General features: G+C 44.3%; 1 protein-coding gene across 3 annotated transcripts in view; it reads left to right on the top strand.

Moving 5' to 3' along the window:
* Positions 1-26,589, top strand: part of LOC308677348 (leukocyte receptor cluster member 8-like) — a 31,379-nt gene extending 4,790 nt beyond the window's left edge. The window contains exons 2-15 of one of the 3 annotated variants that reach the window (XR_014028456.1): positions 1,284-1,461; positions 1,620-1,721; positions 3,114-3,227; positions 3,837-4,119; positions 5,771-5,924; positions 8,557-8,742; positions 9,599-9,937; positions 10,821-10,949; positions 13,447-13,735; positions 15,586-15,687; positions 18,850-18,918; positions 20,818-20,947; positions 22,603-22,682; positions 24,783-26,589. Coding sequence is in view for 2 of the 3 variants with exons in the window: in XM_081343618.1 (XP_081199744.1) it covers positions 1,284-1,461; positions 1,620-1,721; positions 3,114-3,227; positions 3,837-4,119; positions 5,771-5,924; positions 8,557-8,742; positions 9,599-9,937; positions 10,821-10,949; positions 13,447-13,735; positions 15,586-15,687; positions 18,850-18,918; positions 20,818-20,947; positions 22,475-22,682; positions 24,783-24,945 (2,446 nt within the window). In the remaining variant the exon portion in view is untranslated. Of the gene's footprint in view, positions 1-1,283; positions 1,462-1,619; positions 1,722-3,113; positions 3,228-3,836; positions 4,120-5,770; positions 5,925-8,556; positions 8,743-9,598; positions 9,938-10,820; positions 10,950-13,446; positions 13,736-15,585; positions 15,688-18,849; positions 18,919-20,817; positions 20,948-22,474 lie in introns of all 3 variants that reach the window. The other 2 variants (XM_081343618.1, XM_081343619.1) reach the window with 2 other exon arrangements.
* The last annotated feature ends 290 nt before the right edge of the window (positions 26,590-26,879 follow it).

The following is a 26,879-nucleotide window of genomic DNA, read 5'->3' as shown; positions in this document are numbered from 1 at the left end:
AGTTGTTGAGGTAGTAATTACAGATATTTAGTGAATCTGATTTCCCCATTGATTTTGCTTGTCAGAAGGACGCAAAAGGTGATCACATGACCTCAGGACACTGAATCCATCATAAATGCATGCCAGTTGCTAAGGGCCCAAATTTTGGTCACATGATCATAGGGATACTGCAGTGGTTGTAAGTGTGGGGAAACAGTCATAAGTCACTTTTTTCAGTGCTGTAACTTTGAACAGTCACTAAACCAATAGTTGTAAGTCAAGGAATACCTTTAATGTATAGGCTTACTTATGACAACTTTCATTGTGACTATAATTGGTAATTGACTTTGTCAGAAATCTGTTGTTTTATTGTCCATGCCCTTGGAACCAAGCTACTGTATGCCTAGATACTGTTTTTAGTGAGAAGCAACAGTGAGGGTAATAGTCTATCTTGGGGTTACCAGCGATTCCAACTTCTACAAATAACTGGTTGTTATTTTGTTTTTTGAATTGAGAAACTTGCTGGTTTCACAATCAATTTGAAGTATGCTATATGGAGATTGTTGGGGGCAATTAAGCTGACTTTGTAATAATGCCGCTTGGGGGGTTTGTGTGAAAGCCCTAATAAGCAGGCATACACATAGAATGAAGGCTACTGCTAAGCTTGTAAGCCGCCCTGAGTCTTCGGAGAAGGGCGGGATATAAATGGAATTAAAATAAAATAAATAAAATAAAGAGATCATAAATGTTAAATGTTTCGGATGCAAATAGATCAGCAGATAATAGCCTACATAGATGTATCAGCTTGTTAATCTTCTTTCAAGGCGGAATTAGGAACTGACATAAAAAATGAAGTAAAACATAGATTCTGGATTGACAGGTATAATTGAAATTGGCATTGTATTTTGGCTAAGGTACATGAGCAGGGAAAAATAAAATCTCTGGTCATTTTTATTCTTGTAATCATGTGAAGCTAATGAAACAGAAGCTCTTTGTGCATCACTGTCTTTTCTCCCTGGTTTGAGACTATTCTTCAGCAAGTTCTAAAGTCATAGTAGCTCACGTATACTGGTATGTGGATGAATTTTCTGTGGTGACTCAGGAACTGAATAATAGTGCTCAATTAGATTGAACCAGAGTTCAAATTAAACCTACCAGATGTTCTTGCTAGCACTCTTGGGCAGCAAGTTCTGTAAACTGAAGACAAGCACAACTTTGTGATTTCAAGGCTGTAGCAATGATACATGGGAATAAAAATCCCTGCAACTTTCTCTTTTTCATCTACGGTCTCTTCTACTTTATAGGGTTTCACAGTACAACCTGGGTACTGCAAGCACCAGAGAAAACGGGATGGAAGGTCCAATGCATGAGAACCCCGAATGGGAGAAGGCCCGGCAAGCGCTGGCTAATATTAGCAAGGCCAATGCTGCAGCTGCTTCTGGCAACAGTAAAGGTGCCACCAACGGTCAAGCTAACACACAGGTAAGAAGGAGCCAATGATGCTTTAGACGTCCTTGGATTGCTGCTTGTGCCTTAAATTTATAATTGGAAAACATACAATTGTTTTGTTTCAGCCCTGGTCATTTAAGACTGAGACTAACCATTTTGATCAGTGCATGACACGTTTCTACTTTTCACAGTACACAGCACAGCAAGGAGAATCCCTGCAGCAGCAACAGCAGTACTACCAGTGGTATCAACAATACAGCTATCTCTACCCCTACAATTACTATTATCCTATGGTAAGTAATAGCATAAGGTCCCTTTAGAATGTCTTAAACTAGGACGAAGAGGGATTCAGTCTTTTAAAGCAGAGTACAATACTTCAGAATAAATAAGGCAAGATAGAATTTTCCGTATTTGTTGAGCTTTATCTATGCCCTCCAATCCCACACAGTTTTTAACAGAAGGATCCCAAGTGGCCACATTGTGTGATGAAAGCAAATAGGTCCTTGTTGCTGGTAATCTGTCCACCAAAACTTAGTTTAGGCTTTGCAGGCTTTGCAGGCTGGATACCAAAGAATGAGAACATCAGCAAAGACACCAGGCCGATAACAAACCTGTTAGCAAATGTTTATTCAGAAATTGACCTTGCATATATTCACAGTAAGGGACGCGGTGGCTCAGTGGGTTAAGGACGCTGAGCTTGTCGATCAGATGGTTGGCAGTTTGGTCAAATCCTGAATGCCGCGTAACACGCCTGTTACTCATCCCAGCTTCTGCCAACCTAGCAGTTCGAAAGCACGTAAAAATGCAAGTAGAAAAATAGGGACCACTACGGTGGGAAGGTAACAGCGTTCCATGCACCTTTGGCGTCTAGTCATGCTGGCCACATGACCACGGAGACGTCCTCGGACAAGCGCTGGCTCTTCGGCTTTGAAACGGAGATGAGCACAGGCCCCTAGAGTCGGAAACGACTAGCACGCATGTGCAGGGGAACCTTTACCTTTATATTCACAGTGCCAGGGGGCTCCTCCTGGGTGACATCGGCTGGGTTTATGGAATGAACCTTTTCCTTTCTCCCCCACTTTCTGGAATGTTGGCACACAATGCGGAATACACATTGAGAGGAATGTGCTAGTTCCTGGTGTTTCCTAGCAAGAATCTTAGGGGGCAAAATCCTGGTGTGTGTGTGACTGATTCAGGCCTTGTCAATTTCAGGCAGCCTTGCAAGAGGGCCAGAGGTTTTTAAGAACTAATCAAGTCCCAGAGCAGAGCTTATTAACCTGTGAAAAAAGCTGCTCATAAGGGCTAGGAAAATGGCTTAACCGCAGGACTCTACATATCTATTATATATATATATAAGATAAATGCAGAGTTTCATAAAGTTTGTAAAAAGAGAGGCTAGGATTTCAAAATGTTAGAAATCCACTAAGTGGAATCCAGGCAAGAGAAGACCTTGAGTGGAAACCCAATTAGCTTCTGTTTTTATACAAAAATTATATATTGCCTATTGTGTAAAGCACAGGTGTCAAACTCAATTGCATCACGTGACGTATTGTGACATGTCGCGATGGTGGTTTTTTTGCCTTTGTGGAGCCCGGGGTGGGCGTGACGCATCCGGCCTGCAGGCTGCCGATATGACACCCCGGGTGTAAAGTATCTCTTCACTGATCCATGATTTGCCTTCCCAGCAAAATGTCTACTCTGGGTATGGTTCTCCTGGGCAATATGGCGTCCCAGGCTCTTATTCCTCAACACCCCAACAGCCACCAGTTCCTGGACAGCACCAAGGGAGTATGAGCCAGGTAAGACACATCACTTTATTTAAATATTGTTTTATATATATATTATATATATATATATATTAAATACAGTAGCGGGGAAAATATAAATACACAAATCGAATCGCAAAAAAATTCAAAATTCATCTCAGAAATTCTTAGTACTACCTTAACAATTTAAGTAGTAAGATCGTTTGATTTTTCTGATATTTCCCTAAAGGCTTCTGGGCTTTAATGCCCCCCTTGGTGTGTGCAGTTGAGCAGATTTTCTGGTTGTAATGCCACCTTGGTGCAAGCCAGTGGTTTCCAAACATTTCTACACCCCGCACCCCTAGAACGCTCGTGATATATTCTAACACCCCTTACAGAAGTTCGAAATAACAGTGAATTGTGCATATACACTATAATTTTGAAAACCCAAGTTTTCGCACCCCTGGTTGGGAACCCCTGGTGTAAGCAGTTGTAACAGTACAGAAAAAATACAAGTTGTCCATCTTTATATCAGCTTACACGAGATAAAGAGAGGGGGGGGGGCTGAGCAAAGCCCCAACTCCATCGTAAGCTCTCTGCTTTTAGCTGTTTTTAAAAATGGGGCAGGCAGAGATATTAATGGCACGAATCTCCTTTCTCTAGCCTCCCGTTCCAGGCATGGAAGACGGAGGGATGTCGTACTCAAGCCAGCCTCAGCAAATGCAAATCCCTAACCCGCCACAGTCCCCTATGCAACATCCCAACCACCCTTCGCAGCACAGCAACCTGAACATGGGCCCTGGGGGGCAGCAGCAGCAAGGCGGCCCTCCTGGAGGGTTGCACTCTCAGCCAAACCAGCCAAGTGCCTCCTATAACCAGCAACAGCACTCTTACCAGGACACGGCCAAGCCCAAGAAAGGACAGCAGCTGTGGAACCGCATGAAACGTGAGCGGTGGAGGGGAAGGGAAGGCAAAGCACTTTCAGGGACTCATGTTACTGGGAAAGGGGAGTTGGCAGTCTCTGGAGGAAGTTTTTATTTCCGGCTACTGATGTCTTCTTATCAGCTATGCCATCTTTTCTGGCATAATTTAAAGCTTTTGCTTTAATGAGGTAACTTCTGCTTTGAGGTTTATTAGCGTATAGGGCAGTGATGGCGAAGCTTTTAGAGACAGAGTGCCTAAACTGCAACCCAAAACCCACTTGTGTACCTTTCGGTGCTGGGTGGGCGTGGCCCATTGGGTGGGCGTGGCTGCGGTGGTAACTTTGTGAGATCCCAACTTTGTGAGATCTTTTTTTTCCTGTGAGAAGTTGAAATTGATTGATTGATTGAATTTTTTTTTTGCACATGGCGGCAGAGGCCTAAAGCGAAAAGGTTTTATAAAACCTGGGGCGACGGCATGCATGCCCACAGAGAGGTTCGCCACCACGGGTGTAGGGAGATGGAAAAGAGAAAAGAAAACGTCTCTGAAATGTGTAGCCTCCTGTGTCATACTCAAAAATGGTTTTCATTCATTTGTTGGATCGAACCTATAGAAAGAGTTGCCAAAGACATTTGTAACAAATTTAGCTCTGCTGGCAGATCCAACTTTTAAAGAGCTACTGATCATTCAGTTAAACCACCTTTGATTAACTTCCAAGTTTCTGTTGTGGATTAAAAGAGGAATTGTTGGCACTGTTCACACAGCCCCCCCCCCTCATCTCTGTTGGACAGTGGTGCAGAAGCTTCCACTTTACTGAACTTGGAAATCTTATTTGGGCTCTGGGAAACACCATCGTGGTTGCAGCTTCCCTGCTGCTGACATTTTGGTCCCCTGAGGACATAGTGGATAGACTGCAAACCACAGGTAGCCTTGAGCATCTTAGCGTATCTCCAAGAATGTGTTGTCAAATTCAAGCAGCAAAATGGCCAGATTCTAGAATCATGATTTTGTTGTTGTTAGTTCAGCATTAAGAATGGGAATGGAAGGAAGCTGGTGAATAAATTAATAGAGGAGGATAGAATGGAATAGGAGTTTGGTATTTATGGGTCCCTGTGGGCAAGTGGAAAACCTTTCATTCACGTTAGGAGCTCTGTGGATTCAGTCCATTGTGTTGGAATCAAACTAAATTTTTGCCGTTGTCTCAAGAGTTGTAGCAAGAGCTATCTATAGCTTAAATCAGGGGTGTCAAACTGCCGTCCCGCGAGCCGGGTGCATCATCCGGAAGCCGCGCCCACCCCATTGCCAGCAATGGCAAAACCATCCCGATACGTTGTGTGACATCATGTGACGTCGCAAGTTTGACATGTCTGGCTCAAATGGAAACTGTAGCTTATATCCTCCCATAATGTTTATGAAAATGCGTAAAATGCTCTTGGTACTGCAATAAGGGCATTTGTGAATGCATAAGGCTGTTTCCTCACATATGCGGTCTCAAATTTTGGGAGTATCAAAATCCATTAAAATAATCCTTAGCACATCTGCTTCTCTTGGCGGGAAGATTTTATATGTAGATTTAGAGAAAGAGAGAAAGAAAGAGAGGCCACTAAATCTGCAAAGTATTTTTTTTAAAAATATGCATGCACAAACACACCTGTGAATCCTCTTTTTATAAACAGAAGCACCTGGGTCTGGTGGTCTCAAATTCAACCTTCCAAAGCGTCCCTTTGTAGTAACAAGTCAGAACTTCAGCTCTTTGGAGCAGCAGCAGCAGCAGCAACAACATCCAAACTTTGGCTCCCAGCAGAATTCAGAGAAACGTCACAATCACAGGTTTGCAAGTTTCGTCTCTTCTCAGTTTGTTTATCGATACGCAGCCCAAATCACCAGGATAACTCTAGGCCCCCGTTTACCTCGTGGGATTTAAGCGCTGCTAAAATCAGGATAGAGGAGACAAAACTGATGCTAATTTGGCGTGTGAACAAAACGCGCGGAATGTCCTCAAAACTTTCCTCCACTTTGTTTCTTGGAATAGACAATTTACCACGCTTAGTAAAGTGAAAAGAGATTCAAACGAGAGTTTGGGGAAAGCCCCGAAACACTTTGTGCTTTTCCTTTGGTTTGTCATGGTACGTTGGCTTCTGTTCCAGTAACCCCTCCTTGAGATACTGGCTGATTTTGTGGCATATTTTAGGTGAGGAACAGAAACATACTTTAGATGAAGAGGTGGTGCTTCCAACATGAGGAATATGCTATGGAAGTTATGCGTTCTTGTTTTTAGGGAACAGTGCCTTTTTCCAGTGTTCTGTGGAGTGTAAGGGAGTGTGTTAAAACTGCCATCCTTCACTCCAGCTTTGCTTAGCTAGATGTCAGCCTGCTGTGAACAATTGGGGGGTGGGGTGGGGAGAGAGAGAAGGGGGGAAAGTGAAACTAAGCACCATGCTGTTCCGAGACATCAGCTCATCACCCCAAAGCCACAAGCTGGAAAATGGAGTGTAATGGCTTGAGTTTTAGCCTGCCTTTGCGGGTACAGTTACCAAAACAACTTCTTTGAATGTAGCTGGTCAGTTGGGAGATAACGGAGGAATGCAAATGGGAAAGTTAACAGGGAAACTTTTGAGCTCAAAACCTCAGTTCTGGCTTTGCTTTACTGTAACCGCTTGGGCTTCTTAGTAAAAGAATTTTCACTAGAAATCGAGTCAAGAGTCTGTCTTGACTGTCCAAGACCAAGCTGGGGCAGGACTGACAAGGTGATCCATCAGGGAAATCTCTACTTATGACAGTGATGGTGAAGCTTTTAGAGACCGAGTGCCCAAACTACAACCCAAAACCCATTTGTGTATCTTTGGGTGCTGGGTGGGCGTGTCCCATTGGGTGGGCATGGCTGCGGTGGTAACGGCAGACTGGGTGGGACTAAAAAGTTCAGTCAATCCCAACTTTGCGAGATCTTTTTTCCCCCCGTGAGAAGTTGAAATTGATTGATTGAACCTTTTTTTTTTGCACATGGCGGCAAAGGCCTAAAGCGAAAAGGTTTTATAAAACCCAGATGAAGGCCTAGGACTGGGGCGACGGCACGCGTGCCCACAGAGAGGGCTCTGCGTGCCACCTGTGGCACGCATGCCATAGGTTCGCCACTACAGACTTATGACCATAGTGGAGTCCGGAATTTCCATCATAAGTCATGATGGTTGTAAGTTAGAAACATCCACGTGACTGACACAGTTTTACTATCTTTTATGCGATGGTTGTAAAGTGAACATAGTGATCATAAAGCAAGTCAATTCATTCCTATGGATGGTTTTTTGCTGGAAAAGCCAGCAGATGACATGTAAATCGTGGTCATGTGACTTTGAACCCTGCAACCATCCAGAAAAGTGAGCCGGTTGCCAAACACTGAAAATATGGTGATGTGGCCACAGTGGGATGCTGCTTTCGGAATTCCAGACTCAGGTTGTTGCTTTGGGGCATCTGTTGGAATTTTGAACAGTCACTAAGCAACTAATTAAGTGAGGGAGTACAAGTATGGAATAAAATCATATGTGTTTCTGTGAGGATGTTTGCAGATTGTAAAAGAGCATGCCTCACGTCCAGGGGAATGCTGTGATAATGTGGCAGTAGCCTATTGGAGGATGTCTCTCCTTAGATAGGTTATGATGCACTGGACAGGAAACAATAATGTCAAGAGGACAGAAGCAGGTAAATCAGATCTTAGTACTGCTAGGTCTTTTAGGCCCACACATTTGGATGCACGGCTATGGTGTTCATTGGATAATGAATACAGATAGTCCTTGGCTTACAGCCATTTGTGTAGTGACTGTTCAAACAGCAGCACTGAAAAAGTGACTTATGGCCGTTGCAGCATCCCCACAGTCATGTGATCAAAATTCAGCCACTTGGCAACTGGCTCATATTTATGACGGTCGCAGCATCCTGGTGTCATGGGATCACCTTTTGCAATCTTCTGACAAGCAAAGTCAATGGGGAAGCCAGATTCACTTTACAACTGTGTCACTAGCTTAACAACTGCAGGGATTCACTTAACAACTGTGTCAAGGCAGGTCATAAAATTGAGCAAAACTCCCTTAACAACTGTCTTAGCAACAGAAATTTTGGACTCAGTTGTGGCTGTAGGTCAGGGACTACCTGTATCGCCCTTGTAAGGCCCTAGGAGGGTTATTCAGATTGTTGGTTGAATCTCAACTACTCTGCTCATGAATTGCCAGGTGACAATATGACCCGGGAACAGTTGGGCCAATGAGACAGCCTGCGAATTTTTAAATATGGAGCACACTGTGTTAAAAAACGAGGTGGAATGGAACAGGTTGCCTAATGAGATAATTAAGCTTCCAGTCGACGACGTTTTGCAAAATGTTTAGCTTCCTTTCAAATAATCTAACCATTTTTGAAGTGTGCATTTCCGTATTAGTGGAGTCTTCCTATTTTAATATTTTCTTTTTCCGTACAGTTCTTCAACGGGTAAGCCTGAAGATTGGCCCCAGGACATGAAGGAGTACGTCCAGCGTTGCTTCACCGCTTGTGAGTCGGAGGAGGACAAAGACCGCACAGAGAAGCTCCTTAAGGAGGTCCTACAGGCCAGGCTGCAGGATGGCACTGCCTACACCATTGACTGGAGCAGGGAACCATTACCAGGGTGAGTAACTTTGGGAGAAGACGTGAAGTGCATAAATGACCCAGTTAATCTTAGTGAGTTGTATTTATTTCCCTCCTGATAGTATTATTTTTAGATAAGGAGAAGCAAAGGTAGAAGTAATCAACTGGAGAGTGATGAACATTGTCACTGACTGGAGGTTTGAATACAGGTAGTCCTCAAATTACGACCATAATTGAGCTCAGAATCATGGTCATAAGTCATGCCAGTCAATAAGTGGGTCAAGATGTGACCACGTCTATTTTGTTACCTTTATTTCAGCAGTCATTAAGCAAATCCATTGCCCACAGTGGGCATTTTTGCCAGAAACAGTCATTGGTTTTCGGCAAAAAAAAGAAAAACAAAAAAAAGCGTAATAACCTGTGGTCACATGACTGTGGGACACTGCAAATAATTATAAATGGGCCGATTGCTGGATGACAAAAAATGTGATAGTGTGACACGCAAGAGCGCCCTGACTGTCAGAACTTCGAACGTGGGTCATCAGTAGCCCTTGGGGAGGTCTGTCATGATTTCAAACATTCCCTAAGTGACCGGCTGTAAGTCGATGACCACTTGTAACTTTCTTACCTCTGTCTAGGGAACTAAGAAGGGGAGAATGCTTGGAAGACCAAGATTTCTGTTCCTTTTTTTTTCCAGGATGCATTTTCCTTAAGGCTAGTAAACTTGATTGCATCTAGTGGGTTTAGCACACAACACGCTCAACTTTTTTTTAGCTGGTGTGTATGTTTACAGTTTTGAGTGCGTGTAACGGATGGCCTAGTTGGCATGGTGAGTAGCTTGCTCATTCACAAAACCCGTTTCCTAAGATTCAGCCGATCGGTTCTTCTTTCTGCAGCCTGGGCCGAGACAACGTGTCTGAAAGCCCCAAGAAGAAACAGCAGCGCTGGGAAGTGTCTTCTCTCCACTCGCCACGTGCCTCTATGCCATCAAGTCTTGCTCAGCAGCAGCAGCAGCAGCAACAGCAGCAGCAGAGGAGCGGGGGCGGCAATGCCCAGCCCCAGCGAGGGGGGGGTAGTGGAGGAGCTGGGACTGGTCGGACTCGCGGCAATGCCTTCCCCACCAAATTTGGAAACCGCAATGTTTTCATGAAGGAAAATAGCTCCTCCTCAAGTGTTGATTCACGTTCTAGGTCAAGGTCCTCGTCTCGATCTCCCAGTCGCCACTTCCGAAGAAGGTAAACAACGGAGGTCAAAGAATAGAAGCGTGGTGGCGTGCCACAGGTGGCACGCAGAGCCCTCTCTGTTGGGCACGCGCACTGTCGCCCCAGTCCTAGGCATTCAGCTGTGTTTCATAAAACCTTTTTGCTTTAGGCCTCCGCTGCTGTGTGCAAAAAAAAAAAAAGTTCAATCAAATTTCAACTTCTCGCGGGGGGGGGGGGGAAGATCTCGCAAAATTGGAATTGATTAAACTTTTTAGTCCCACCCAGTCTGCCGTTACCACTGCAGCCACGCCCACCCAATGGGCCACGCCCACCCAGCACCCGACGATACATAAGTGGGTTTTGGGTTGCAGTTTGGGCACTCAGTCTCTAAAAGGTTCGCCATCACTGGAACAGAATATGTTTGTGACGCTTCTCTTGGGTCTGTGCAGTTCCATTGGTTCTACATTGGAGGTATCGCTTCATTCTTGCATATCTGCCCAGCCAAGGTGATTAAAACTCCCCCGATGAACAAAGGCACACGTATGCGTCCCAGAATAACGGTGCAGGATCTAATCTGAGTTAGTCACCAGGACCAGAGGTTTAGCCTTCCAAGCTTTTCAGACTTGTGTTAATGCTCCTCCTCAGGGAACTTAACTAAATCTCCGCTCCCGGGACCGACGCAGATTGGATCCTGCAAAGCTTCACCTCTGATATAAACCATGCCTATTAACACTGGAGCTAGAAGTTTCTGTTTTTAAACAAAAGAGAAGTCACAAACCGAGACTAGTAGAAGCCTGTAACTTTACATTTCAAATAAAATAATATTGTTCATTTTATTCAGCTTTTTTTTTGCTGATTTAATAAAACAATGCCAGGTCTTGAGTTTAAAGGTAAATATTTCCTACCTCTTATGTAGCGATTCAGATTCAGACAGCTCCTATTCTGGAAATGAGTGTCGCTTGGGTGGCCGTCGGAATACTCAGAAAAACCGAGGGCGTGGAGGCCACATGGACAGAGGGCGGATGAGAACACAACGAGGAAAAAGGCAAGTTGCGTGGGGAGAGGGGCTTTCGGTGTGCTTGATAGCTGCTAATAGGTGATTTGGAAGGAGAGCTTGTAAGACGGATTGTAAGAAATTTTTAGTTTTTGACCCTCAAGAGAAATGGAATCATGCAAGAAGCAGTGCTGTACTCAGAACTGTTATGCACAAAGTCCTCAGTGCATGCCAATCCTATTCTGCAAGATCCTTAGGGATTTTCAGCAATTCCAAGAGTTGAGACCCAGCCAGATTTAATATAGTTTTTATTAAAGAGATTGTTTCCTACTGGCACATGTGATTACTTGCATAGCAGATGTGGCTTTTCCTTGTATCGTATGTCATGGTTCTTATGCAAAGACCCAACAAAATCAGAACTCAGCGGCTAGAGGTTTCCTCAAAGAACTTGTTTATTGGTTACAAAATATCTGTAAGGTCAAAAGTGAAACCAAGTCTGAAATTCCCTCCAAAAGAGTTACAAAGTCAAACTTCCCACCCCAGTGCTATGCATTCGGCTCCTTTCCTCAGTAGAATAATTTGGCAGGCTTTCTATCAAAACGCCCAACCCCCTAAGCTGATAGAATGACCTTGGTTCCCACTGGATCCAGAATTGTTTAGACTAAGACACACTGCGTCCCCTCCCTTTCTTCTGGCAACCTAGAACGAGGGAGACAGCTTCACCCAGGTTCATCGTAGAGCTGACATCATACATTTCTTCAGAAGTTTCAGTTTTGGCCTTACATTCAGGCATACTGAGGAGCCGTGATGGCACAGTGATTAGAATGCAGTATGGCAGGCTGACTCTGCCCACAGCCAGGCGTTTGATCCTGATCGTCTCAGTGTTTACTTAGCCTTCCATCCTTATGAGGTCATTAAAAAGAGAACCCAGATTGTTGGGGGCAATGTGCTGATAATTGCAAATCACTCAGAGAATGCTGTAAAGCACTATGGCTTATATAAGTACTATTGCTATACACACATGTAATCTTAAAAAAATTCTTTCCTGATTTTGATTAGCTTAGCTGTCTTGGGATCTCTCCAGCTTCTCTATGCATTTCTGGTCTCTCTCTCTCTCTCTCTCTCTCTCTCTCTCTCTCTCTCTCTCTCTCTCTCTCTCTCTCTCTCTCTCTCTTTTAAAGATTTCAGATAACAAATCATTCTCTTAGAGACCTCATAAGTTCCTCTTGCCTTCTTGGCATCAGTTGTAATTTTCAGTTTTCCAGCTCGTTGCATTCCTTGACAGCTTTTTGACACCATCTTTGCCCGTTCTGCTTCCTGTGACATTTTCCCCACTTCCATTCATGCTCTAAAGTGCAACGGATGGAAAGTAATCAAGGAGAGAAGCAACCTAGAACTAAGGAGAAATTTCCTGTTAGAACAATTAATGAGTGGAACAACCTGCCTCCAGAAGTTGTGAATGCTCCAACACTGGAAGTTTTTAAGAAGAGACTGGACAATGATTTGTCTGAAATGGTATAGGGTCTCCTGCCTAAGCAGGGAGTTGGACTAGAACAGGGCTTTTCAACCAGTGGTACGGGTACCACCTGTGGTACATTGGCACCTGGCAGGTGGTACGCAACCATCCTAGAAAAGTGGTAGCGGGGGAGGGGAATAAGCTGAACCGGTGGCAGCACCGCACAAACCTGAGCGAGAGACGACTGGAGCTGCAGGGCTGTCAGGGCTCAGCGAAAGCACCAGGATCAGCACCGCTTTCCAGCTGGAGCTCGGTGCTGATCCCAGCACATCTGCTGAGCCCAGAAGAAGCGCCAATCACCTGGAATGTTGCAGCATCCCCAGGCTCTTGTGATTTACATTCAGATGCTTGGCAACTGATTCATATTTATGACGGTCACAGTGTCCCAGGGGGATGCGAAGTGACCAAAACCTGCTGCAACCACCCAGCAGAGAGGGGGAAATAAAAACCAAACACCCCCACTGCACCCCCGCTGCCAATCCTCAACAGAAATGCTCACAACAATGAAAACCTCGGACAGGAGGAAGAGTTCAGCCGGGCAGGCAGTCAGGTGTCTTGCTTGGCTGTGGCTTGGGTGCACTTTTTTCAGTGCCATTGTAACTTCGAACAGTCTCTAAGCAAACTGTTGTAAGTCGAGGACTACCTGTACTTCATTACTTTTTTCCTTTTTTTGTCATCAAGTTTTTGACACCTTGCTAGGTGACTGGTGGTACTCGGATGTTGCCCTATCCTAAAAGTGGTACAAGGGGTGAAAAGGTTGAAAAGCCCTGGACTAGAAGACCTCCAAGGTCCCTTCCAACTCTGTTTTTCTGTTAATCAGTGAAAGATACTAGACGCATTAATGATCATGAAGACCTACGATTACAATAATTCGTATAAAACAGTTAACACAAATACTCGTAAGTATTGCTTGGATGCTTACATAAGGTTCTTAGCAACACATCCAATTCATATCTCTCTCTCTCTCTCTCTCTCTCTCTCTCTCTCTCTCTCTCTCTCTCTCTCTCTCTCTCTCTCTCTCTCTCTCTTCAGACATGATCAAGGTCCTCCCAAGCGCAATCGGAAACGCAACACTATGGATTATGAAGACCCTGAAAAGGAATTCAAGAAGGAACGGAGGGCAGCCCGCTTCCAGCACGGAGCCCATCCAAAAAAGCTGCGTCTGGAGCCTCTCATCTTACAGATCAATGCTCTTGACACCGTTGGCTCTGATGGCCTTGACTGGAATGAGCTGAAGATTGTAGGCACCTGCCAAGACATCACAAAGCATTACCTGCGCCTCACCTGTGCCCCAGACCCCTCCACTGTCCGGCCTCTCTCCGTGAGTAACCGCCAAGGGGAAAGCAAAAAAGCCTTTTCAAAGAACCTGCCTACAGGTAGTCCTCGACTTAACAACAGTTCATTTAGTTACAGTGGCACTGAAAAAGTGACTTGTGACTTATGACCGTTTTTCACCCCATGTTCACGTGATGAAAATTCAGCCACTTGGCAACTGACTCGTATTTGTGATGGTTGCAGTGTCCCAGCATCACGTAATCAACTTTTGTGACCTTCTGACAAGCTAAGTAAATGGGGAAAGCCAGATTCACTTTAACCACGTTAATATTTATTATTTATTTTTATTTATTATATTTTTATACCGCCCTTCTCCCAAAGGACTCAGGGCGGTGTACAGGGCAATAAATACAAAAACAAGATACAAAAGTTAAAAGCGATTAAATAAATGCCCAAGGTTAAAACAATAATTAAGATGTATTTAAAACCCCAACCCTAACCCATCAGACCAGGTCAGACTGCTCAAATAGATACGTTTTTAGATCGCGCCGGAAGGAGCGAAGGTCGGGGGCTGTCCGGAGCTCAACCAGCAAGCGGTTCCATAGGTCTGGCACGCCCACAGAGAACGCTCTCCCCCTGGGGGCCACCAATCGGCATTCTTTGATCGGAGGCACCCTGAGGAGGCCCTCTCTGTGGGAGCGCACTGGACGGAGGGAAGTTGACGCCGGCAGCAGGTGCTGCCGTAGGTAATCCGGACCCATGCCATGTAGGGCTTTGTAAGTCATCACTAACACCTTGAACCTCACCCGGAGGGCAACCGGCAGCCAATGCAGCTCGCGGAGCAAAGGTGTAACATGGGAGTATCGGGAAACCCCCAGCACAACTCGCGCGGCTGCATTCTGCACCAGTTGGAGCCTCCGAGTGGACTTCAAGGGCAGCCCCATGTAGAGAGCATTACAGTAGTCTAGACGAGAAGTCACGAGCGCATGAGTGACTGTACGCAAGGCATCCCGGTCTAGATAGGGTCGCAACTGGCGCACCAGGCGAACCTGGGCAAAGGCCCCCCTAGTCACAGCTCCAATATGCTCTTCTAATAATTGAACAGCTGCAGCGATTCACTTAATAACTGCACCAAGGAAGGCCATAAAATGGGGCAAAACCTAACTCATTTCGCAACAGAAACTTTGGACTCAGTTGTGGTCGTAAGTCAAGGACTACCTGTAGTACGTGTTTGCTTCTATTTTGCTCTCTCTTTTCACCTGTCCTTTTTAACAGCTCTGGGTTGGTTTCAAGGCAATAGGCAGTGATAGGATGTGAAAAATTCTTAAGAAAGGGAAGAGGAAGAAGAAACAGATTTGCCCAGCCAGGCGTGCAAGACTAGAGACCGTGTACTAGACAGGATGAAGTGGTACAAAAAAGATATATACTCCTTTACTCCTATCCTGTGCATAACAAAAGATCCACTCCGCTTCTCTACAGCATTGCTTTGCCCAGTATTCATGTTTTAAAGTTAAGGTGGATGGACAGTCTTCAGCTTGGAGTGCTGAATTGCAGAGTGACTATTTTTTTTTAACCAGTAGGCAGGAAATGACAAACTGGGTGTGTTCTTTGGGGGCGGAAGAACTGTTAAATATAAATTCTGTTAGTTGCCTTGAGCATTCCTTGAACAGAAAGTGCAGGCTAATCTAGGAGAACAATTATGCCATCCTGCAGTCTTGGCACAATGGTCATCATTCCTCCATCAGCAGTTCATGTCTGTTTGTACAAAATATTTTGTTTGTCCCTTTTTGAAAGCTCTTTTTCCTGGGCAATGTCCAGTCTTATTCCAGAGCTGTTTTAGAAGTTGATTAATGTTTGCCAGATATCTTTAAACTGTGCTTCCCTCTTTTCTCCCAGGTACTTAAAAAATCTTTATCTGCGGTGAAATCCCACTGGAAAGAGAAGCAAGATTATGCCTACGCTTGTGAGCAAATGAAATCAATCCGGCAGGACCTCACAGTAAGCCTGTTCAGGCCTTGGTGGGGGCAGAAAGACATGGCTCAATTCACAATTTGAATGCCAAGCTATAATTTTCTAACCATGTTAGATTAGACTTAACCATGTTAAGTCATACGTGGCTGTCTTCATGCATCCTTCAAAGCCACAATTAGCTAAGCCAAAACAAACTAGACATCAATACTACAATATGAAGCTGGCCACCACTCTGGTAGTCGGATTAAAATGTCTCAATATATTTGGTTGCTAGTTGTCATTTTGAAGGTGGAGAAGTCAGAGGAACTTTGGCTACTTTAGAATAAGAATTGGGTTTTCAAATTAGACTAGAGCTTTATACTTTATACTTTATGTAGCCTTGGTGGAGCAGTGGGCTAATGCCTCCTTAAGTAACACCAGCTGCCTGCAATTAGTGCAGGTTCGCATCCCACCAGGCTCAAGGTTGACTCAGCCTTCCATCCTTCCGAGGTAGGTAAAATGAGGACCCAGATTGTTGGGGACAATTAAGCTGACTTTGTAATAATGCCGCTTGGGGTGTGTGTGTGAAAGCCCTAATAAGCAGGCATATACATAGAATGAAGGCTACTGCTAAGCTTGTAAGCCGCCCTGAGTCTTCGGAGAAGGGCGGGATATAAATGGAATTAAAATAAATAAATAAAAATACTGTAATTGGAGTGTTCTTTGGTAGAAGCAGCAAAATTTGGCAACCTGGAACACTCCCTCCTTCTCCCCCCCCCCTTTAAAAAAAGTTGGAAAATGTCTTAATTGGTAAGATTTTTAAATCAGGAGGGTTTCAAGCTTTTTTATGCCATTTAAAAAAATGATCAAATTTTAAGATTTTTCTGAGTTGCTAGTAGACATATCCTGAGTTGCTAGCTGACATTTGTGAGTTTAACTCAAATTCCACAAAGGAAAATCAGCTACAAAACCAGTATTTTTTAATGTTAGAATGATCTCTGGTTTTTTAGCTGGTAGCTAGTTTGGTTAAACCCAGCCCCAGCCCATTGTGAATAGATTAGCCTTGAGATGACATTAGTGGGACAGTATCTTAAAACTTACTTCTTTTGCCTACTGTCCATTGCCAACTGTTGCCTTTTGCGAAGGTAAAAAAAAATAGATTTTAGAAGTAGGAGTTGGAAACTCCCCTGGAAGCAAAAGATATTCACAGTCTGCCCTTGATACAGTGAGGGGGAAAAAAAATTTGATCCCCTGCTGATTTTGTAAGTTTGCCCAATGACAACGAAATGATCAGTCTCTACTTTTAATGGTAGGTTTATTTTATCAGTGAAGAGACAGAACAGCAACAACAAAATCCAGAAAAACGCATTTCAAAAAAGCTATACATTGATTTGCATTTTAATGAGTGAAATTAGTATTTGACCCCTTCGTAAAACATGACTTAGTACTTGGTGCAAAGCCCTTGTTGGCAGTCACAGAGGCCAGACGTGTCTTGTAGTTGGCCACCACATTTGCACACCTCAGGAGGGATTTTTTCCCCCACTCCTTTTTGCAGATCCTCTCCAAGTCATTAAGGTCTAGATGCTGAGTTTCAAAAAAGCTATAAATTGATTTGCATTTTAATGAGTGAAAGACCCCTTCGTAAAACATGACTTAGTACTTGATGCAAAGCCCTTGTTGGAAGTCACAGAGGCCAGACATTTCTTGTAGTTGGCCACCAGATTTGCACACCTCAGGAGGGATTTTTCCCCACTCCTTTTTGCAGATCCTCTCCAAGTCATTAAGGTCTAGAGGCTGACGTTTGGTAGCTCTAACCTTCAGCTCCCTCCACAGATTTTCTGTGGGATTAAGGTCTGGATGTTAATGTGCTTCTTCTTGAGCTACTCCTTTGTTGCCTTGGCCATGTGTTTTGGGTCTTTACAAACCATTTTCAACACCCTGGCTGAGGGAAGGAGATTCTCACCCAAGATTTTGATGGTACATGGCCCCGTCCATTGCCCCTTTGATGCGGTGAAGTCCTGTTCCCTTAGCAGAAAAACATCCCGAAAGCATAAGGTTTCCACCTCCATGTTTGACGGTGGGGATAGTATTCTTGGGGTCACAGGCAGCATTCCTCCTCCAAACATGGGTGAGTTGAGTGGATGCCAAAGAGCTCGATTTTGGTCTCCTCTGACCACAACATTTTCACCCAGTTCTCCTGCGAATCAGTCAGATGTTCATTGGAAAACTTCAGACAGGCCTGTACACATGCTTTCTTGAGCAGGGGGACCTTATGGGCACTGCAGGATTTCAGACCTTCATGGCGTAGTATGTTACCAATTGTTTTCTTGGAGACTATGGTCCCACCTGCCTTGAGATCATTGACAAGATCTTCCCATGTAGTTCTGGGTTGATTGTTCACTGTTCTCATGATTATTGAAACTCCACGAGGTGAGATCATGCATGGAGCCCCAGACTGAGAGAGATTGATAGTTATTTTGTGTTTCTTCCATTTGTGAATAATCGCACCAACTATTGTCACTTCTCACCAAGCTGCTTGGCAATAGTCTTGTAGCCCATTCCAGCCTTCTGTAGGTCTACAATATTGTCCCTGATATCATTGTACAGTTCTTTGGTCCCGGCCATGGTGGAGAGTTTGGAATCTGTTCTGTGGGCAGATATCTTTTATACAGGTAACAAGCTAAGATTAGGAGCACTTCCTTTAAGAGAGTGCTCCTAATCTCTGCTCGTTACCTGTATAAAAGACACCTGGGAGCCAGAAATCTTGCTGATTGATAAAATACCTATTTCACTCATTAAAATGCAAATCAATTTATAACTTTTTTGAAATGCATTTTTCTGGATTTTTTGTTGTTATTCTGTCTCTCACTATTAAAATAAACCTACCATTACAATTATAGACTGATCATTTCTTTGTCAGTGGGGAAACGTACAAAATCAGCAGGGGATCAAATAATTTTTTCACTCACTGTATGTACCTGATTTGGGATCATTGAAGGGTTTTCAGATAATTCTCAACTGACAACTGTAATGGAGCCTGTCCATTTACATTCATATGACCTTTGTGGCCGATCCAATTTTACAACCTTTTTTGGTGGTAGTCATTAAGCGAATCTCTATTCCAACCTCTCTCTTCTGTTGTGTGTAGAAATTTCAAGTCACCCAAGCTAATATATGAATTCTTGGCAATCTCTCTCTTGCTCTGTTTAGGTTCAAGGAATCCGTGCAGAATTCACTGTGGAAGTATATGAAACCCATGCCAGAATAGCTCTGGAGAAGGTAAGACCTAGCAAAATATATTAATAAGATAATGCTCCGTGGCTCCAGGTTTAACTCCCATTTTTATCGATTGATATCTTTCCCCTATTTGCATTCTCATTAACATAAATATTAGATATGGCTACACTTTGGAAGAAAGAATGTAGTGGTGTGCAAAACCATTTAACTTGAAATATTTTGAAATTGAAATGCCCTGTTTTGAGTTTGAAATAATTTAACCCCACTGTGGATAAATACATTGAAGCAGTCAACTTCTGTCGCGTGGTACTTCCACACAGAGTAAATCTTACCTAGTAGGAGTCATTTCCCTCTTTGCTTCTTCGTTGTGGAAGGAGATCTGTTTCCTTGGGCAAATTTTGAAAATATGCTTTTATTTTACTGCACAGATTCCAAAACAGATTCCAAAATGACTAGAGAGATGATTTGGAAGTCCTGTTCAACAACTTTGTCACCCTGCCTTTTTTAAAAAAAACAACCATGTACACCTTCCTACCCCCGAAATTATTTGGGCAATTTACAGTATATTCCTTTAAGGATGGTAGAAAACGATTTGATTTTACTCTATGGTGAATGTGTTCCTCTTGGGTCAAGGCAGTATAGAAATAGTGTAAATATTAGATAAGCTTGACATAAAGATAACAGCCCCTTCTGTACTTGGCAGAGCATAAAAAGTGTAAATTGGTCTTTTTGTGTTTTACTCATAACAACATGGCAACAGAAGAGAACTAACTTGTCTGGCTCAGATTTTAATTGAATTGTTGATTATATGAAGGTTACCGGTCGTCCTCCAGGTGAGATTTAAGGTGCTGGTACTTACCTTTAAAGCCCTACATGGCCTAGGCCCGGGATATTTGCAGGACCGTCTGCTGCCGGGAACGACTCCCATCGCCCAGTGCGCTCACACAGAGAGGGCCTCCTCAGGGTGCCGTCGGCTAGACAATGTCGGCTGGCGACCCCCAGGGGGAGGGCCTTCTCTGTCAGAGCGCCAGCCCTGTGGAACCAACTCCCCCTTGAGCTCTGGATGGCCCCGGATCTCCGGTCCTTTCGCCGCGGCCTTAAAACATTCCTTTTTCATCAGGCTGACCTGGACTGACGATAGGGATTTTAAAATGTTTTTTAATTTTAAATTTATTAATTTTAATTTTGGGGGGTTGTTAATCTAATTCTTTTTAACTTTTGTATCTGTATTTTATTGTTGTTAGCCGCCCTGAGTCCTTCGAGAGATGGGGCGGCATATAAGTCCCAAAAATAAATAAATAAATAGTCCTCGACTTACGACCTCCGTTGAGTCCAAAAATTCTGTTTGGTAGGCGAGACATTTGTTAAGTGAACTTTGCCCCATTTTATGACCTTTGTCACAATTGTTAAGTGAACCATTGCAATTGTTAAGTTAGTGACACAGTTGTTAAGTGAATCTGGCTTCCCCACATCAGAGGGTTGCAAAATGTGATCACGTGACCCCAGATCACTGCAACTGTCATAAATATGAGTCAGTTGCCAAGCCTCTGAATTTTCATCACGTAACCATGGGGATGCCACAATGGTCGTAACTATGAGAAACAGTCCTAAGTCATTTTTTTCAGTACCGTTGTAACTTTGAACGGTCACTAAATGAATTATAAGTCGAGGGCTGCCTGTCCCATCAGCTCTTAGGTGACTACAGAGGATTTTCTCCTTTGATGATCCATCCCCAACCTGATCCTTCAGTTCCCTCCAGTGGTGTATCCATCACTGCTGTCATTGTGTCCTTGCTGCTGATCATCTTCCTTTTTCTTTATGCCTTTCCCAGTATAACAGACTTTTCCAGAGAGCTCAGTCAATTTGCTATCACACTGCAGCAAAGATTCTGGTATATGACACCTTAAATATTTTCCCTAATGATGATTTATTTTTCCCCAGGGTGATCATGAGGAGTTCAACCAGTGCCAGACACAACTGAAGTCTCTTTATGCAGAGAATCTTCCAGGAAATGTTGGAGAATTCACTGCTTACCGTATTCTCTATTACATTTTTACCAAGAACTCTGGAGGTACGTGGGGAGGGCTGTGGGGAGACAGTTTTGAGGCTAGTCTTTGAATTTACTTCAACATCTGGGAATTCTCCCTGTTGTGGAGAATTTCTGACAAACACTCTTTTAATAAACCTTTGGGCCCTGTCGCGATCTTTGCCGATTTAACCCAAGCGGTTGTACAGATGCTCCCAGATTCTGTATCTTTTTTCTTCCAGCTATTTTTTCCCCCCATAATAGCTGGTGTCAGTCATTTTGTTGTTGTTGTTAGTTGCGAAGTCGTGTCCGACCCATCGCGACCCTATGGACAATGTTCCTCCAGGCCTTCCTGTCCTTTACCATCTTCTGGAGTCCATCTAAGCTCACACCTACTGCTTCAATGATTCCATCCAGCCACCTCATTCTCCGTCGTCCCCTTCTTCTATTGGCCTCAATCTTTCCCAGCATTAGGCTCTTCTCCAGTGAGTCCTTCCTTCTCATTAGGTGGCCAAAGTATTTGAGTTTTAGCTTCAGAATCTGGCCTTCTAAAGAGCAGTCAGGGTTGATCTCCTCTAGGACTGACCGGTTTGATCGCCTTGCAGTCCAAGGAACTTGCAGGAGTCTTCTTCAGCCCCATAGTTCAAAGGCTTCAATTCTTTGGCGCTCAGCCTTTCTTATGGTCCAGCTTTCACTGCCATACATTGCAACTGGGAAGACCATAGCCTTGACTATACGCACTTTTGTTGACAGGGTGATGTCTCTGCTTTTTAGTATGTTGTCTAGATTTGTCATGGCTTTCCTCCCGAGGAGCAAGCGTCTTTTAATTTCTTGGCTACAGTCCCCATCTGCAGTGATCTTGGAGCCCACGAAAATAAAATCTGTCACTACCTCCATTTCTTCCCCATCTATTTGCCAGGAATTGAGAGGGCCAGATGCCATGATCTTGGTTTTCTTAATGTTTAGTTTCAACCCAAGTTTTGCACTCTCCTTCTTCAGTCATTTTAGGAGACTTAAAATTCTGGAGAAGCTTTTGTGGAAGATGATTTTAAGGACTAAAGTGGATTTAACAGAGCAGGTCGAACATGTTAGAGCAAAGAAGAGTAAATATTTTAGCCTAAGTCAGTTCATGATGAAAGTACTGGCGATCCTTGAATTACAATCCCAATTGAAACTTGGGAAATTTGTTGTTAAGCAGTGCGGTCATTAAGCAGCGTATCACGCGATCTCAATTTGCAACCTCCCCTGCTGGCTTCCCCATTGACTTTCCTTGTTGGAAGCCGGCCGGGATGGTTGCAAATGGTGATCACGTGACCCTGGATTGCTGCAACTCTCATAAAGGGGAGCCAGTTGCGAAGCTTCCTGGTCGCAATCCTGTGACCGCAGGGTTGCTGCCGACGGTCATAAGCGCAAAGACTTGTCAGCATTATGCTTTCTCCCCCCCCCCCAGTGCTGCCGTAACTTTGAATGGTTGCTAAATGAACGGCTGTAGATTTGAGGAACACCTGTGAGTGGAGAAACGGGTTGTTTTGAGAGGTAGATGGGGGTGACTTGCCTTTCTCCCTCCTGCAGATATCACCACTGAGCTGGCATACCTGACAAAGGAGTTGAAAACGGACCCCTGTGTGGCACATGCTCTTGCCTTGCGAGCTGCCTGGGCCCTCTCCAATTACCACCGTTTCTTCTGTCTGTACCGCCAGGCCCCTTGCATGTCCGGCTACCTCATTGACAAGTTTGCTGAACGAGAGAGGAAAACGGCCCTCAAAGCCATGATCAAAACGTATGTGGAGCTGAACCGGTCCTTGGGTTGAAGTGGGAGGGGGGACGCCTCACACCCGCACACTTCCCTCCCGCTCCACCTCTGTCGCAGTGTCCGGCACAGGGGCAGATTAGTGTCCAGTAGTTAGAAGTGAGTCAAATGGGGGTAATCCTTTGAGCAACTTCCAAGGAAGGTGGCTTTGCCCCGGGCAGGTAAGTGTGGCAATTGCAATCTAGCAAGGCCAGCATCTAGGATGCTTGATTACAAACTGTCCCTCAGGTGGCAGGTTCACCGGAACTTTCTTGATTTGCTTAGATAGAAAACAAAATTCTTTCGCCGAAAAAGCCTTTTTGACTGAAACATGGATCTAGAAGTCATGTTTGTTCGATAAGTGATGGCAGTTTTTATCTGAGTGCCCGATGACAAGTGGTTTACGGGCAGGGCTAGCAATGGGGGGCTGTGAGTTCTAGGCACGGCAGCTGGTTGGGAAGTCCCTCAGCCCTCATCCCCTCACAGGATGGCACTTGAGAGGAAAATAGGAGGCGTAGAACATTGCATGCGCTGGCTTGAGTTTCATAAATAAAGGTGAGATATAAATCAAATAGTAAATAAAATAAGCCATTAGGGCAAAGCAAAGCCAAACTGAAAATGCGGGCTTGTGGGAAGAATCGGAGTAGGCCTCAGATTGCCCTCACGGTTTACACTTTGCTCTTTATCTTTCATTCTGTACCTGAAAGGACAGACTCGGGCCTACCAGAAACAGGCATTCTCAGTAGATGTCCTTGTGCTATGAATATTCATCCTGGTTCTCTCGCAGTCTCTTCAGTTGGGTGGCAATCTCTCCTGTTTATAGCTCTCCTTCCTGGCCTTTTCCCTTCCCACGTTTTGGGCAGATAAAATAGGGAGAAGAGGTGAGGTGCTGTACCAACGCTTGGCCCTGCTGTAGAGGTCCCCCCCGGCAGTTGGGTCAAGGTAGCAGAAAGGAACTCTGGCATGGGCGCAAGAAGTGGCCAGGACATAGGTTAAGATGTTTGGTGGATGATAAAAACAAGATAAATCTATTGTTTCGTACGCTGGTTTCTGATAGTGAATAGTTCATGACCAGGGGAGAATTGAATTTGCTCTTAAAAAACGATAAATGTTAGTTGCTGAGGTATTATGCTTCTGCACACATGTACCGTTCTCTGCCCTGCTTCTTTCTAAAAAAAAAAGAGTCTTGATCACTCACAAGAATGCTGTAGAAAGTTATTCTGGTGTAGGGTTGTTTCTCTTACTACGGGAGGCACAACTTTAATTTTGATAACGCCGTCCCTATCGTCGTGAAGAGACGTCACTTCCTTTTTTTTCTGAGTCCAAGTCTCCTGCTCTCCAATGATGAGCAAGAATCATGACTAACCCACTTGCAGCGTTTTCTTTTGGTTTGGCTAATCAGTTACAAACCACCCCCCCCAAAAAAAGCACATCACACTGATGTATTAACGCTGGCAGCATGATCAGCAAACACAGTAAGAAAACGAATCTGACCAGACTTACCTTCCGAAAAACGATCACTCCTAGAGATTGCGCGAAAAGGATGGATAGCTTCCATGGTTAAGCATCCCCATCAGTTCATCTTGAATCGTTCCCAAGGAGTGCTTTTTTTGTTGTTTGTTTCCCCCCCGCCCCTTAATCTGCGTTTCAGAACCGCTCCATTAAAAAAAAAGTAGAAGACAGTTTCAAAAGCTGCCATATTGGTGGCGGTGGTGATGGTGGCGGGGCCTCTTGGAGTAGTTCCGTTTCTCCCCTCTTCAGCATAAGGAGACTCCCGAACTCTTATCAGAAGTCTGTCTGGTCCAGCATTTTTCCCCTGAGTGACCAGCCCAGGCCTGTAGCGAGGCCACAAGCAGCAATATATAAGAACGCCGGACCATCCTACAGTAGGTGCGTCCTCACTGCTGACATTCCAAGGCCTTTGGAAATAACTGGAAGGAGAAACTTGAGAGACGGGTTGACTTGGTTTCCGCCTATTGGCCAGGGTAACTAGAGGTAAAAGAGCCACAAGGTCAGCAGGATTTCGGCTTGTCATAGTTTCTCGTGTGCTGCCCTTTCCCATTCACCAGTGTCTCTTTTTATCTCCCTCAGTTTCCGCCCGGTGCTTCCGATCTCCTACGTTGTGTCAGAGCTGGCCTTCGAGAGCGAGGAGGAGTGCCAAGCTTTCCTTGCAGCTCTGTCCCTTGTGTACACTAGCCCCGACGCCACCAAGATTGACTGCAAGCAGAGCTTGGCGGTCCTGGCCAATTTCTGAAAAGCAGGAAACAAAAAAAAACCAAAACAAAAAAAACCACACCCACTGCCCTGTTCTCTAGCCTGTTTTTAACATGTACATATATATATAGATATACGTCGGCCTTCGTGTGTGTGTATATATGTATATAAAATCAGATAACAGTTGGCTGCCGTGGGCAAGCTGGGACTTGCTCTGCCACTTCGCCCGCTGTCCACCACGCGGCTTGGATAGAAGAGGGTAAGATCCGCGAACATCAGATGGCATCCGAGATCACCGGAAGCAGAAGAGCAGAGAGTTCGGTCACACGAGTCTTGGGGTTTGCCAGCAACAGGGAAAGGAGGTTGCAGGGGAGAATTAAGTTTTTGCACCGTTTACAGTCATCTGTTCCTCCCCCTTCCTCTCATGTCAAGATCCATGAGTTGCTAGAACCCCTGTCTCTCTCCCCCCCCCCCCCAGTAGTCCGAAATTGCCAGGATAAAGAGTTGGAAATCTGTGGATTAATTATGGGAGATGATGTGCTGCCTTGTGTGTTACCATCTCTTCATTGTCATAAGGATTCAGGAAGCTAGAAGATTTTTCTCCCTGAGCCGCAGAGCAATCCCTCTTAATTTATTTTTAATTATTATGATTATTATTATTATTATTTTGGTAAAAGTCTCACCAGGCATTGCTTTATTCCACTTGACAGATCTGAAAAAGGCACCGGTACACGAGCACATATATGGCTCTATGTGAATATATGTGAAATATGGTTTTGTACAGAAGCTACAAGTTGTAAATAATACTAGACAAATTCTTTTGTTTCTTAAGAGAGAGAGAGAGAAAAAAAATCCATGTTTTTCTACTTTTATAATGATGCAATATTTAACAGATGGTTTCCTCTGAAGATGAAAAATTCAGGTTTTGCGTGCGCATTTTGTGTTCTTTATTGTGCTCCTCAAAAACTAACACTGTCTCAGTTTTTTTCCTCTTCCGAGCTACGGCCTGGCTATGAAAAAGCTTGAGAGATGCCCACCTCTCCAGTCCAACACAAAAACAGCCTGCGGGGGAAAGAGCAAAGCAAAATCTGTCTTCACATATTTCCTACCAGTTCAAAGACTTTTTTCTTAACGCAAAGGAGGATGTGAGAGACTTCTTTGTTAACAAAACCCCGCAAGGATGTGGCCACGACAAACGAAGCAAATCCAGCGAAGGCACGGTTGCACAGCTGTGAAATCAGATCAACAAACAAGATGATCTTCACAGTCTCCTCTTCTGTTTGTGTTCTGGAGTTGTCATGCTAAGTTTTTTTTTTAATTTATTTTTTTTCCTCCCTCTGTCCTCAGTTCTTTACAGGTAAACTTGGAAAATGCACCACCCATTTTCACTTTTCTCTCGTCAACATTTGTTTCAGTTTTGTTTTTCAAGTTTTGAAAGATTGTCCAATAATTTTTTCTGTTGTTTTCTTTCTCCCACCTTCTCCCCCACTCTTAGTCTCTCTAGCTTCTCATAATCCCTCTTTCCCCTCTGTTCTCTTTTGCTCTAACACCCCTTTCTTTTTGTTTTCGAACATGTGTAATTTTGGGATATTTTGGCTTGGGCTGGATTTTCAAAAATTCCTTTTTCCTTTTCAGAAACCTGAATTTTCTCCCATTTGATTAAAGTCAGATTTTTAAAACAGTGCCATCTGCTTCAGTGTGGTGGTGTTCAAAGCCTAGCAGAGGTTGTGGGCCGCAGTGACAAGCGACTAACTTTTCTGTCAGTGCAATCTTAATGAGCCTTGGTGGAGCAGTGGGCTAATGCCTCCTTAAGTAACACCAGCTGCCTGCAATTAGTGCAGGTTCACATCCCACCAGGCTCAAGGTTGACTCAGCCTTCCATCCTTCCGAGGTAGGTAAAATGAGGACCCAGATTGTTGGGGGCAATTAAGCTGACTTTGTAATAATGCCGCTTGGGGTGTGTGTGAAAGCCCT

Source organism: Vipera berus (genome assembly GCF_964194415.1).
Source record: "Vipera berus genome assembly, chromosome: Z".
NCBI classification, from domain to species: domain Eukaryota; kingdom Metazoa; phylum Chordata; class Lepidosauria; order Squamata; family Viperidae; genus Vipera; species Vipera berus.
The sequence above is the reverse complement of the archived record's forward strand: the minus strand, read 5'-3'. Positions and strand labels throughout refer to the sequence as shown.